Source organism: Mycena indigotica (genome assembly GCF_014461135.1).
Source record: "Mycena indigotica strain 171206Taipei chromosome Unknown Mind.scaff0006, whole genome shotgun sequence".
Lineage (NCBI taxonomy): Eukaryota > Fungi > Basidiomycota > Agaricomycetes > Agaricales > Mycenaceae > Mycena > Mycena indigotica.
In genome coordinates this window covers 2,258,490-2,270,286 of record NW_023503005.1, presented here as the reverse complement: position 1 = coordinate 2,270,286, position 11,797 = coordinate 2,258,490, and the positions used below count along the sequence as shown (strand labels likewise).

At 50.4% G+C, this 11,797-nt stretch overlaps 4 protein-coding genes across 4 annotated transcripts; 3 read left to right on the top strand and 1 right to left on the bottom strand.

The window, feature by feature from the left end:
- Positions 1-416: 416 nt before the first annotated feature.
- Positions 417-5,965, top strand: MIND_00716100 (Growth arrest-specific 2-like; the record flags this gene model as incomplete). The annotated part of the gene is made up of 6 exons (XM_037363863.1): positions 417-578; positions 641-830; positions 877-1,480; positions 1,535-4,104; positions 4,157-5,525; positions 5,578-5,965. 6 exons carry the CDS (start codon positions 417-419, stop codon positions 5,963-5,965), a joined length of 5,283 nt encoding a protein of 1,760 aa, XP_037219507.1.
- A 189-nt stretch (positions 5,966-6,154) lies between these two features.
- Positions 6,155-7,452, top strand: MIND_00716000 (Crinkler (CRN) family protein; the record flags this gene model as incomplete). Its single annotated transcript, XM_037363862.1, has 3 exons — positions 6,155-6,596; positions 6,642-6,984; positions 7,038-7,452. 3 exons carry the CDS (start codon positions 6,155-6,157, stop codon positions 7,450-7,452), a joined length of 1,200 nt encoding a protein of 399 aa, XP_037219506.1.
- Positions 7,453-8,002: 550 nt separating this feature from the next.
- On the top strand, positions 8,003-10,509 carry MIND_00715900 (NADH-cytochrome B5 reductase; the record flags this gene model as incomplete). The annotated part of the gene is made up of 8 exons (XM_037363861.1): positions 8,003-8,482; positions 8,531-8,857; positions 8,923-8,974; positions 9,152-9,384; positions 9,439-9,720; positions 9,764-9,804; positions 9,853-10,122; positions 10,167-10,509. The coding sequence occupies exons 1-8, from the start codon at positions 8,009-8,011 to the stop codon at positions 10,507-10,509; spliced, it is 2,022 nt and encodes a 673-aa protein (XP_037219505.1). The 5' UTR covers positions 8,003-8,008.
- A 70-nt stretch (positions 10,510-10,579) lies between these two features.
- On the bottom strand, positions 10,580-11,766 carry MIND_00715800 (uncharacterized protein; the record flags this gene model as incomplete). Its single annotated transcript, XM_037363860.1, has 3 exons — positions 10,580-10,929; positions 10,972-11,596; positions 11,644-11,766. The coding sequence occupies 3 exons, from the start codon at positions 11,764-11,766 to the stop codon at positions 10,580-10,582; spliced, it is 1,098 nt and encodes a 365-aa protein (XP_037219504.1).
- Between the last annotated feature and the right edge of the window lie 31 nt (positions 11,767-11,797).

The window sequence follows — 11,797 nt, the reverse complement described above, 5'->3', positions numbered from 1 at the left end:
GTAAGATTGCATTTGTCAATGGGTGGACACACTTGTTTGACACCTGCACAGCGGGCACTTTGCCTCGATCGGATCCTCGCTTGGAGATGTGGCTGCCTTGTTACAAAGAGTCGAGATTGAGCTGGGCCATGAGCGAACCGCATATGACCCTGTCGAAAGACTACGAATACTCGCTCTTCGGATGCAAGAGGAGCAGAAGTAGTCACTGAATGTAGAAGTAAATATGTACTCTAACTGTTGTAAGACCCAAATTGTAGCCGAACAAGTCTCCCGTTGCAACGCGGTAAATATGTGGCACGTGTGCGATAGTTCCCTGTTTTCCCTTCACCTCGTTGTCGACCTGCATGTCTGGGGTCGGCTGCACTCCTTCTCCCTTCACGCACCGCCCACCGCCTTCTATATTTTTCCGCAAATAAATGTCAGCAACCCCAGAGAATTCGTCGGCCGGCACGGCGTCCTCAGACATACCAACCCCGCCACCTCCAGCCAACGGCGAAGACGAGGCGCTCGAATGGAGCAAAGTCATCGAGCTCAAGGCTTTTAGCGAGCGGAAGAATTGGATTGAAGACAAGATTAAGGCAAGTGGTAGTTGTTTAACTTGCTACTCTATACCTTGCCTAATCAACTTTTACGTCTCTAGTTACTGGAACAAATGCCCCCGGTTGAGGTTTTCGTCGGCATGGACGCTATAAAGGAGTCTGCCGAAGTCGTGCCTGGACTACCTACGCGCCAACAACTCGAACAATGGCTTGTCGAGCATGACGCAATCGAGAAGGAGACGGAGGTTTTCGACAAGGGGGAATTGCAGACTATCAGGAAATTCACGAAAGGTATGTTTCAATTCCTCCTTCAGCTTAACCACTGACTGTACCCAAGCCGCGACGCAAAGAAATCTATCCCCCGCAGACACTGACCTGATTGAACTGACGCTGACGACTATTTACGACCTCGACAAACTGCTACATTTACTGCGCGACCGTTCAGAGAACTTTGAGCTTCTCAACCAGCGTCTGAGATGGGAAGAGTTCCGCTCAGCGGCCTGGGTTGACCGGCGTACCATTATTTCTGACCTCAAAACATTTTTGGACATACGCGCACATTGGACACCTTCCGTTTATGAAGAAGCAACACCCACATCACCACCCCCTTCAACCTCCAACCGACGCGGCTCTCTTACCTCCCTCGCTTCCTCAGTCGCTTCCGAGTCTTCATTATCCTCCAATGGCTTCTCGCGAAGTGCGCGTTTCAAGTTAGCAGAAGTGCTTTCTCGAGATGCAGCGCAATTCTCTGCCCGAATAACGTCCCTCAGACACAACAAAATCGCTTCTGCAGGCAAGGTCCTTGATAAGTTAATAGACTCCAGCAGAAAACCCGTGCCCGAGGAAATATTAGACGAACAGGATCGTCTCGAAGAAAAGGGAATTTCCGACCTCGAAAATGTGGGTAAATTTGTTATGAGTGCGGTGATGCAATGGAGAAAGTAAGTCGACGTGTGTTCTTCTGTTGCGACTAGCATCTCAACAATTGCTGCCAGGGCTGATGAAATCTACGTCGAGTCCATGAAAGACCAGGTTGCCGCGCAGGCATTGTGGGATGAGATCGAGGCGGCAAAATTCCAACACCCCACGGCTCGACAAAGCGCGTCCTTCGCTACCCGTGCCGAGGCCTTGTTGAAACGACTCGTTCTTCGCGGTGATCCGGCTTCTCCCTCGAGTGCATTTCCCCGCCCAGCACATGTTCTTTTCCCGGAATACGCGTCTGCAAACGAGGACGTGGTTCAAACACTTTCGTCCGAAATTGCGACTGCGCTTGAACTTGTGCGCAAAGCAGAGACCAGCGCAAAGGAGTATCGTCTCAATTACGAAGCTGTCCACCGTGTTGAAACTTTGGTGGAAACCGCTGCTGCTGCATCCAGCACCTTTACCTCCATAATCGAACGACTTGAAAAAGGTGTTTCGACTACCGATGGAGATGGGACGCCTCCGAATCTCATGTCAGACGCCTGTCTGGAGCCAACGCGCCATGCTGCTTTTCTTGCGCTCTTGCCGTCTATCATTAAAGAGTCCGAGACCACCACGGAAACGGCAGTCCAAGTGTTACGCAACTCTCGAGGGGCTCTTCTTAGTCTTGATCGCCCGGGCATAGATCCTGCATTCAAAAGTAGCGCAGCCGCTGAATTCCAAAAGCTGTCTGGGCTGCGTGGGCAGGCTCAATGGACCCGCGACGATGTAGTTGCGCGAGTTGGTCGTCTTCGCGAGGCAAGACGCATCTGGAATATTATGGAGGACAATCTCAGTGAACTCGAGGTTATCCGACGAGAGCTTGGAGAAGCTATGGAGCGTCATCGCTGGCAGCAAGACCTTAATACCAACAGTTTCCCACCGACACCAGAAAGTTTCTCCGCGCCGCTCCCTTCTGATAACCCACCAGCAGAATCAGTCAAGCGCCTAGATGAGTTGGACGGGAAACTTGTTCAGGAAGTCGATGCCCCCCTGGCCAGCCTAGCCAAGACGTTGGAAGCTCCTTTGAATGAACGACTTTTGCGTGGCTCCTCTGGGTTAAAGCAATTCCTCCAACAAGTTCGACAGATGGCCGGCTTGCTTGAATCGGTAAAGAATCAAGCCACCGTCATGGGTGTTGTTCGCGACGATTACCATGGACTGCAAACCAGACTTGATGAACTCAAGGCTCGTGTCGATGCCGGGATCCAGGACGTTCTGGCTTCACAACTTGTCGACCCGCAACTGAAAGATTTTGATCTGCAGCTCGGCACGGACATTAAAGTCGCTCATTCCGATATCAAGGCCTTCCAGAACGGGCTATCCCAGCGAGTCCCTTTGGTATCAATTGGAACACGCACGCGCACAACGTCTTTCGTAAAACGTCGTTTTTCGTCAACCGACCTCAAACTAGTCGCGTTCGACAATTCATCCACAGTCGAACTTCCCTTTGATCTCCACAATCTCGACGATGCAGTTCGCACGGACTCGAACTCTTATGTGATGAAGCTTGGGGGTGATTTGGACGTATTAGATCAGCAAGCAAATCACTTCCGTCTTGCTATTAAAACGAAAGAGGTGGATATGGCTCTTGCTGGAGTTATTAGTAACACCAATAAAGCCGTTTCCCAACTCGCTGCTCTCAAAAACTCACTTCACACCATTCAATCCCAGTCTGACATCTCCCAACCTCTCTCAGATCTCTCCACCCGCGCCGAGCACGTGACTTCGGAATATCGCATTACCATTAGCCGCGCTCTCTCACCCATCCGCGAGCTATTGAAAGATATGGAGGCTTCTCCGGGGGTCAATGATCCGTCTGTGCACGAAAGCTTATATCTAGCTCGTTTGCATTCACTAAACGATGTTGAACTGCGATTCCAAGGATGGCTCGAAAATATGACAGCTCTGTCGACCCAGATCGAGGAAGCCAGACGTGCTGAAGAACAGCGTCTTGAAGCTGAGCGTCTACGCCTTGCCACTGAAGAGGCTGAACGGGCTCGTTTGGAACGTGAACGGTTGGAGAAAGAGGAAGCTGAACGAATCAGAGAAGAGCAATTAGCTGAACAGCGACGACAAGAGGCTGAGCGTGCGAGAATTGCAGTGGAGGAGGCCGAAAAGGCGTTGATTGCACAACAAGAGGCTGAGGAGGAAGAGCGTCGGAAGGCCGAGTTACTCAGACTGGAGGAAGAGCGACGACTACAAGCTGAACAGGAGCGATTGGCTGCCGAAGAGGCTGAACGCGCCCGGTTAGAGCGGGAGAGGCTAGATATGGAGATCAAGCTGAAGCTTGCGCAAGAGCAACTTGCGGAGGAGAGAAGACTGCAGGCCGAAAAGGAGCTGCATGATCAACAAGTGAGGGAGGCAGCGGAAAGGGAACGACTGGAGCAAGAAAAGAGGCTTCAAGAGGAGAGGGATCGACAAGCAGCTCTGGAAAAAGAGGAATTAGAGCGCGAATCGCGACAGCGTCATGAGATGGAAGTCAAACTCAAGTCCATTGAGGAGCAGCTTGCAACAGAGCGCGCTCTTAATACCGAGCTCGCCGCAGAAGTTGATCGCGAGGCGAAGAAAAAGGGCAAGGCAAGGGCTGAGCCTATGGATCATGGTAAGCTTTTGTTTTCGGACAGTGTTATTCGTTGGTCTGACTGCTCTGTTAGATGTCTTTGGGTTAACGTTGCGCGCTGTGTCGTCCAATGGAACTCAATTCCAATCAGCTGAAATGAACGAATTGCAGAACCGCATATTTGCCTTACGAAAACGTCTTCGTGCGCTCAGCATTGAAGGATTCGCCACCTCGACTTCGTACCTCCCATCTGGGGACGAAACCTCCCAGGTCATAAACAGCTTCCTGCTGCTCAACGATGAAATCTCTTCTCTTCCTCAAAATGCGGAGGACCCTTCTGTCGAGATGGAGCTTGCTTCCCTAAGGGCGGAAGTTGCAAAAGCGTCACAGCTTGTTGGGCATCTACAAAACCTGGTCAAGTTTATGGCAGAACTCAAAGCCTGTGATGCTGCTCTCAGTGACCTTCTGGAGCACGTAGACACATATCCCAGCCCTCCTCTCACCTCTTCAAGCAGCTTTCAAAATCCTGTGCATCTCTCTGCTGAAGATCAACTCAAAGCACGGCTTGAGTTCACTACTTCTTCCATCGCTCTGGTAACGGCTGCGTTTGGCGCGGTGCAACATGACCAACGGGCCATCGGAGAGCACGATCGTATCCAACAAACATGGGTTGAGCTCGAGGAAATGGCGAAGGACCGTATTCATGGCAGACGGTCGCGGCCACCAAGCGTCAGCAGTTCTGGAAGAAACAGTAGTGCGTCCCTCAGGAAATCACCTACCAAGTCCTCTTCATACTCTGCCCTCTCCGTTGGATCTCCGACTGCATCTTCATCGCAACGGACCAGAAGTCGTCTGGTTCCTCCCCAACCTGCAAATGGCTCACGTCGATCAACTTATGGCACCGAACGGAGTCGACCACCAAGCCAACTGTCTAATGTGTCTTCAAGTCGCTCAACCTCTGGACCCATCATGCATGGCACAACTTTTGCGTCACGCCAGCGGACAACTAGTTTGACTCGGGGAAAGCAAGAGCCTCCTCGCCGTGTTTCGGGCACTTCCCATATCCACCGCACGGCTTCTCCGACAACATCTGAAGCTTCCTCATACTCCCGATCGGTCTTAAGTCCCTCAAGGGCATCATCAACGTCGACATCAACGTGGTCGCGAACACCAAGATATTCGTTGCCAAGTTTGCCTAAAAATGCTACGCCGCAGCGTAAAGCTGCACCTCCTCCCCGAAAGAAATATATTCCCAACCCGAAAAGCAAACTAGATGTCGCTGTTGGAGAGGTTGTAAACAAACTACCTGTCGGTATCAGCATCGAAGGAGTTTCTGATAGCTGGAAGGATCAAAGTGGGAAGTATTGGATCGGCGACCAAGACCCAAAACTTTGTTTCTGCCGTATCCTCCGTTCCCAAACAGTCATGGTCCGAGTCGGTGGTGGTTGGCAAGAATTATCAAGGTAAGGCGTACTCTGAATTTTACCCAACACAAAACTGAAGTTGGCTTCACAGATTTATCCAGGGTCATTTTGCTGACAGTTTCCGTTTATTCGAAGAATCTCCTCCTCGGCCTGGTGGGGCGGAGCCCAAATGGATTAGCTCAGCCACTCTTATTGAAGCTGCAGAACATGAAACTCCTCCACAATCGCCACGAACTCCTGAACCACAGATTCTACCGACTTTTTCCTTGATGACTCCCAGCGGTCATAGTCCGCATTCGCTCAAATCCTCACCCTCGACAAAAGGCGGCTCGCCTTTGACCCCGCTTCAGTTTATGCGGAGAGCAGAGCCGGAGACTCTGCCATTGCCAACTCCTAGTCCTTCAAAGTCACATGCGCGGTCACGAACTATCTCTACTACGCCTGCTGCTGCTAACCGCACTTCGATATGGCGCCCATAGCGTCTGCTTTGCTGTTGTATACACTAAATTGACACTTAGTTTATTAGAGCTGTATTTATCTTAATTCTGACTGTATCAAAAAAGGAACTTGAAGATCACGAGACTGATGAGTCAGCTCTTAAACTGTTTGCTTCTGTTTGCCAGTGTGAACTATAAAGGGGGTTTGTTCGTTCGTTCGTTTGTACAGCCATGACGATGACTGGAGAAGTTCGATACGCCCAACTGTGGAAGACCTTCTGGTCCGACGAACCTCAATACGATTCTATCAACCCCGAACCCTCCAATCTAGCCAAGCACATCAAAACCATCGAAGTGAACGATAGTTGGCTGACTGGGCTTGAGTCAAACACTCCATCGCCTTTGCCCCTATTGCCCGGCGAGGATGCGGCAGCGGCAGCGGCCGATGGAGATGAAGACGAAGCACCTGCGAGCACACATAAAATTCGCTATATCGACCTCTCCAATACCATCCAGACCGCTTTTCGTCATTTGAGTATGGATCTGACAACGCCCGAAACGAAACCTGCGTTCATCGTGCGGGAAGAATATGTCGAGTTTTTCGAGCACGCACTCAAATCTGCCAAAGCTGGGAAAAGGAGGCGTTATTTCGTGACTGGACAGCCTGGCATAGGTCAGTGGTAACCTTCTTGACTTGGATTTCGTCTTATCGCAGTAGGGAAAACCTACTTTTCCTACTACACCATTTGTCGGGTGGTCGCAACCGGCATCTCTGTCTTCCTCATCAAAGAGCCGCCCTTTGCGTATTACTTCTCGTCAGAGGGCGTCAAAAAGTACAGCCTTGTTGACCTGGACGCATCAATAGAAGACTTGCTGGAATCCAGTTGGGTAGTCGTCGATTTCGAACCTGAATGGACATTGCCTGAAGTGCTGAGCAACCCCCGTTGTCTCATTTGGACTTCTCCGCCCCGCAAAAGTCGAATGGACTATATGGAGAAAAAATTCGCCGCAGATGTCTGGTACATGAGAGCATGGAGCACACCAGAAATTGCAGCTGCTACGTACGTATACGTAGGTCCTTTTGATAAGAAGCTCAAAAGTTGTGATCTTAAAGCACGTTGCGTGGGTTGAATCACGCTGCCGTTTTCGAGGCATACGAACTCTATGGTCCAGTCGCTCGCGACCTGCTTCGGATCGAAGAAGTGGATAAACAACCAGAAGAAGTACAGATCAGAGCCATCAAGAATCAAATTCGAAATATCATAGCTCAACGCAATCGTTTCGCGATAACGGAGGACAGTCATGAACTCTTTCTCATTCAACCCCAGCAGCTATTGAAGGACAAGAAGTGTTTTTGGGAAAGAAGCAACTACGAGGCAGAATTCCGTTCCGACCGTATCGCGCAGTTGTTTGCTGAGGAAGCGCAAAACCATTGGGAGGAGAACTTCGCCGCCGTTTACAACACGTCTGCGAGTCGATTGATAGCTGGCAAGCTATTCGAGACCATAATCCACAGCAGTATCTGTTGAATCGGATGCGCCTCCCCGATATTTTGGTAATACCCCACCGACTGCCCTCAACATTATTGGCCAGGCGACGACACTCTTTTTCAATTTTGATTCGGATAAGACTTCATGCAAGCTTCCGTTTTACTTGCACCCCAGACCATGCTACGCATTCTGGCCAAAATGAGATACGGTGCAAGAATTCATGTGGGCAATCGCAGAATCATTTGTTGTCTCATTGGAATGAAAAATGAAGATGTTTGACGTTTAGTTGAGCAGGCATCGAGGGCTTTGAAAGAGTTGGACGCTGGGCAATTGACGGGATCGAAAATAAGTCCGCCGTCTGGCGAACTTCTCTGTTGCCGGATATGTCTTCAACCCGAAGGCAGGGTTCAGCAAGGTGGTGTGCACGTAGTTGAAGGTAGATTACTTGTGATGTTTGTGGTGGGAAACTACAATAAAGAAAATGAACCCTTGTACTACGCGCCATCTTTCTTTTGGACATGAACCGATCTACCTGCGACGTCGTCCGAAAAGTCCGGCTCTGGTGGCCCACGTGAGCGTGATTTTTGCCCCTTTCATGCCATTACCGCGGCGTGTTCTGGTCGCTTCTACTCTTGCTGGCGCCTTTGCAACAGCGACAGCAGCATACTTGCTGATTCCAGACAAATCACGCTCAGCTCCGACTGTAAACGACGCGTCATTGTCGCCTTCTCATTTCACCCGTTCAGTCCTGACTTCCAGCAAAACAAGCGGCCCAGACACAAAACTCCTAGTGCTTACTGTCCCCGGCTTCTCTAAGCAACAGAGGCCAGGTCATCTTGCGCCGATCTGGTCGGTATTCATAAAAGACGATGACATTCAAGTCGAGAGGCCATACACGCCTCTACAAGGCATCGACGACGACGGCAGAATGTTATTCTGGGTTAAGCAGTACCCGAAAGGAGAGGTCGGGCGTTGGCTCAATTCGAAAACTGTCGGCGAACAAGTAGAGTTTCGTGGTCCACTAACTACTTGGGCTTGGAAAGAAGACGACTGGGACCACATTGTGATGGTATGTAGTGTGTTGTCTTCGTATTCATTGGTAAAAGAGACTACCTAGATCTCTGGTGGGACTGGAATAACACCGTTTTTTCAACTGTTGCACTCCGCGTTTACTGCTACGTCGACAAACAAGCGATTCACATTGCTGCATTCATCACGAACACCTGAAGAGCTACCGCCGCCAGAAATACTGGAGCCTTTGGGCAAATATGCAGCCTCTCATCCAGATAACTTTGCCCTGCATCTATTTGTGGATGGTGGGGATAGAGCAGCCCATACTGGGTTGCGACTGGGACGTATAGGAAAGAAAGATATTCAGAATTGTCTCGGTATCAGCAACTGGTTCTGGTTCCGCAAACCTCCGTTGGAAAGGACTTTGTTTTTGGTCTGTGGGCCTGAGCCGTCAGTGCATTTCCGTTTCGAGAAACTGGTTTCAACGAGATTATTTAGGATGATAGCGGCTCTCGCTGGCCCTCACGGAAGGAATTTCTCCCAGGGAGAGGTTGGTGGTGTGCTGAAAGAGCTGGGCTACACTTCAAGAGATGTCTGGAAGTTATGATGTCAGCTTGAAAGGATCTGTCAATGTTGCTTACCTAGTCAATGTCTTTTTAAAACGGAACAGAGATTTGCCTCAACGGTTGAAACGTTGACCTCCGACCTCCACCCCTCCTCGCCGCAGGCCCGCCCGACTTCGTGCGCGAGTCGATGAACAACTCGGATGGCTTTGGGTTCGACGACGCCGAAATAAAACTCAGCGACGAGGAATGGGACCGCCTTCTAAGCCACAAGCGGCGGTGGTGCCGGCTGCAGCCCCTTGTTGAGGCTCGTGGCTATCGGATACCTAAAGAAATGCACCCAGACCGCATAGACGACTGGAAAGTGCGACCGAGAAGTCCACCTCCCGATCCACTCGTTCGTCGTTGCCGTTGCCTTTCGCTTTTTCTTGCTCATTTTGACTTGTTACAGTACCCACATTTGCTGGAAGGTCTCCGGGTATGGGACAAACGACCTGTAATGCTTAAACTATCTCGAACGGACCTCTGGGAAGCCGCAATATCAGAACATCTCGCTTCAATTCCTGACCCCGACAACCACACGATTCCGTTTTACGACCTTATTACCTTCCCCGAGGAACCGGACTCTGAATTCCAGTGGTGCATCATCGTCACTCCCCGACTAACCGACTGTCGCTATTCCCATTTGGACACCTTCAAAGACCTGGTGGATTTCATCACTCAAGTTCTTGAGGTCTGTCATCTATTCCTCCAAGTGGTCGCTTGTTCACATCTAGAAGGGCGTCTGCTTCATGCATCGTTACAATGTGGCCCATACGTGAGGTGTTGTTCCTGCCTTTGGATCCATGCTAACCGAAATCAACAGCGATGTGGCACGAACAAACATCGTATGGGACGACCGACCTGATATCATTCCTGACGACAACCGCCCCGGACCGAAACCTTCGCTTGTTTCACGTCTCTTCAAAGACAAGCCCAAGACACAACGGAAGTATTGGTTCATTGATTTCGGGTTGGCCTGCTCCTATCCAACATTTGAGGAACGTGGCTTGGTCAAGGGGATCTGTGGCCAGCATAAAAATATTCCGGAACTTTCCGAGGAGGTTGCTTACGATCCTTTCCCCCTGGACATTAGGTTTGTGCCACGTTGTTGCCCCTCGCCTCAGCTAATCCTCATAGACAAATTGGCGAAATGTTAACCCGAGACTACGTCGGGCTCTATCGAGGGCTCGAATTCATTGAGCCATGGATATCACGACTACGACAAGATAATCCGACAGACAGACCGACCGCCACAGAAGCGCTGGCCGAATTTCAGAGAGTCACTCGGGAACTCTCTGAAGAAAAACTCCAAAGTCGACTATACAAGCAGGGCGAATGGCCAAACCTCGCCCGCAACACCACAATCGTTTTACTAGTCTGGTTCACACTCAACGGTGTCTTCTTCTGGTACAATTGGGATCGACTCCATGCTCCGCTGGCCGTGGTTTCCAGTCTAGGAGATGTCAATGTTTCCAACTAAGGGTGATGCTTAGATCTACTGTTTAATCTCTAATGTTGTACAACCACTTTGTAGCCTAGCCTTAATGTAATCACTGGGATGATATCTGCCAACCGAGGCGTTTGCCTGCCCAGAATGGGATCACGTCTACTTGTTCAGCTTCGTACTTGTCCTCGACAACAAACGCGTCAGCTCGTTGCAGAATGATAACCTCAGGATCGGTTGCATCTAGTTCGCGTTGATAAAAACGTCTTCCGAATGTGCTGACAAAGCCTTCGAGTCTGTCCAATGCTCCAAAAGATTCTAAGAGATGGGCTAATAGAGGCAGGAGTATCGGCGCGGTATAAACTCCAGCAGCACAACCATGGCTTGCAGTGCTTATAGCTTTCGAATCGATGGGGTGTGGGGCCGAATCTGAGCCCAAGAAGAAGCGAGGGTGACCTGGGGAGTATTAGTAACGGAAGAAAGAGACGAAGTATGAACCTTCTAGGATAACTTCTCGCAAGGCTTGACGATCGTCTGGATACTTGGCCACAGGTTTGCAGAAATGAAATGACTGGCCGGCCCAGTCGTCTACAGTTAAATCCAGATGGTGCGCTGTGATAGTGCAAGCGACGGTAGGCCCACAAGCCTTGACTGCTTCGACAGCGGCACGCGTAGTTGCGTGTTCCAAAACGATTCGTAAGCGGGGGAAAGCTTTGTGGAGAGAGTGAAGATGTGGTAGAAAATGCGGCTCGGCGTTTAAAACACAAGTATTCTGGATGGGACTCAACGAGAGAATAACGAAAACATGAATGCTCACAGTGAGAGGGTCAGAGGGTATTTCGCCGTGAAGATTAAGCACCATATCGACGCGTTGCATAGCTTCGAAGACAGGATAGTAGATCTCGTAGGACTCTATCCCGCCATCGGAGTTTGTGGTGACCCCACGAGGGTATGACTTTACTCCCACTATCCCAGCTTCTTTTGCTTTTATAATGTCGTCCGGGGTAAGATCGGGCGACAAGTATAGCGTCATGAGATATTCTACGGATGGGTCGATGGCTTGAAGTTGTGCCTTATATTCCAGAGCAAGAGCGGCAGTGGTAATCGGGGGCTTCAAGTTGGGCTGGATAGAGATTGAATACAAAAAGCAAGGTCGAGCGCGCTATGCACCATGACATAGGCGAGAGAGAAGCCGCCTTTCCGGACATGGGGCACAACCAGACGCGCCATTTCCTCCTGGCGGAGGTGGACATGGAAGTCGGCTGGCGCAGGTACTCTTATCGTGTTCGTCATCTGCAAAGACTAAGTCCGAAGACGATCACGT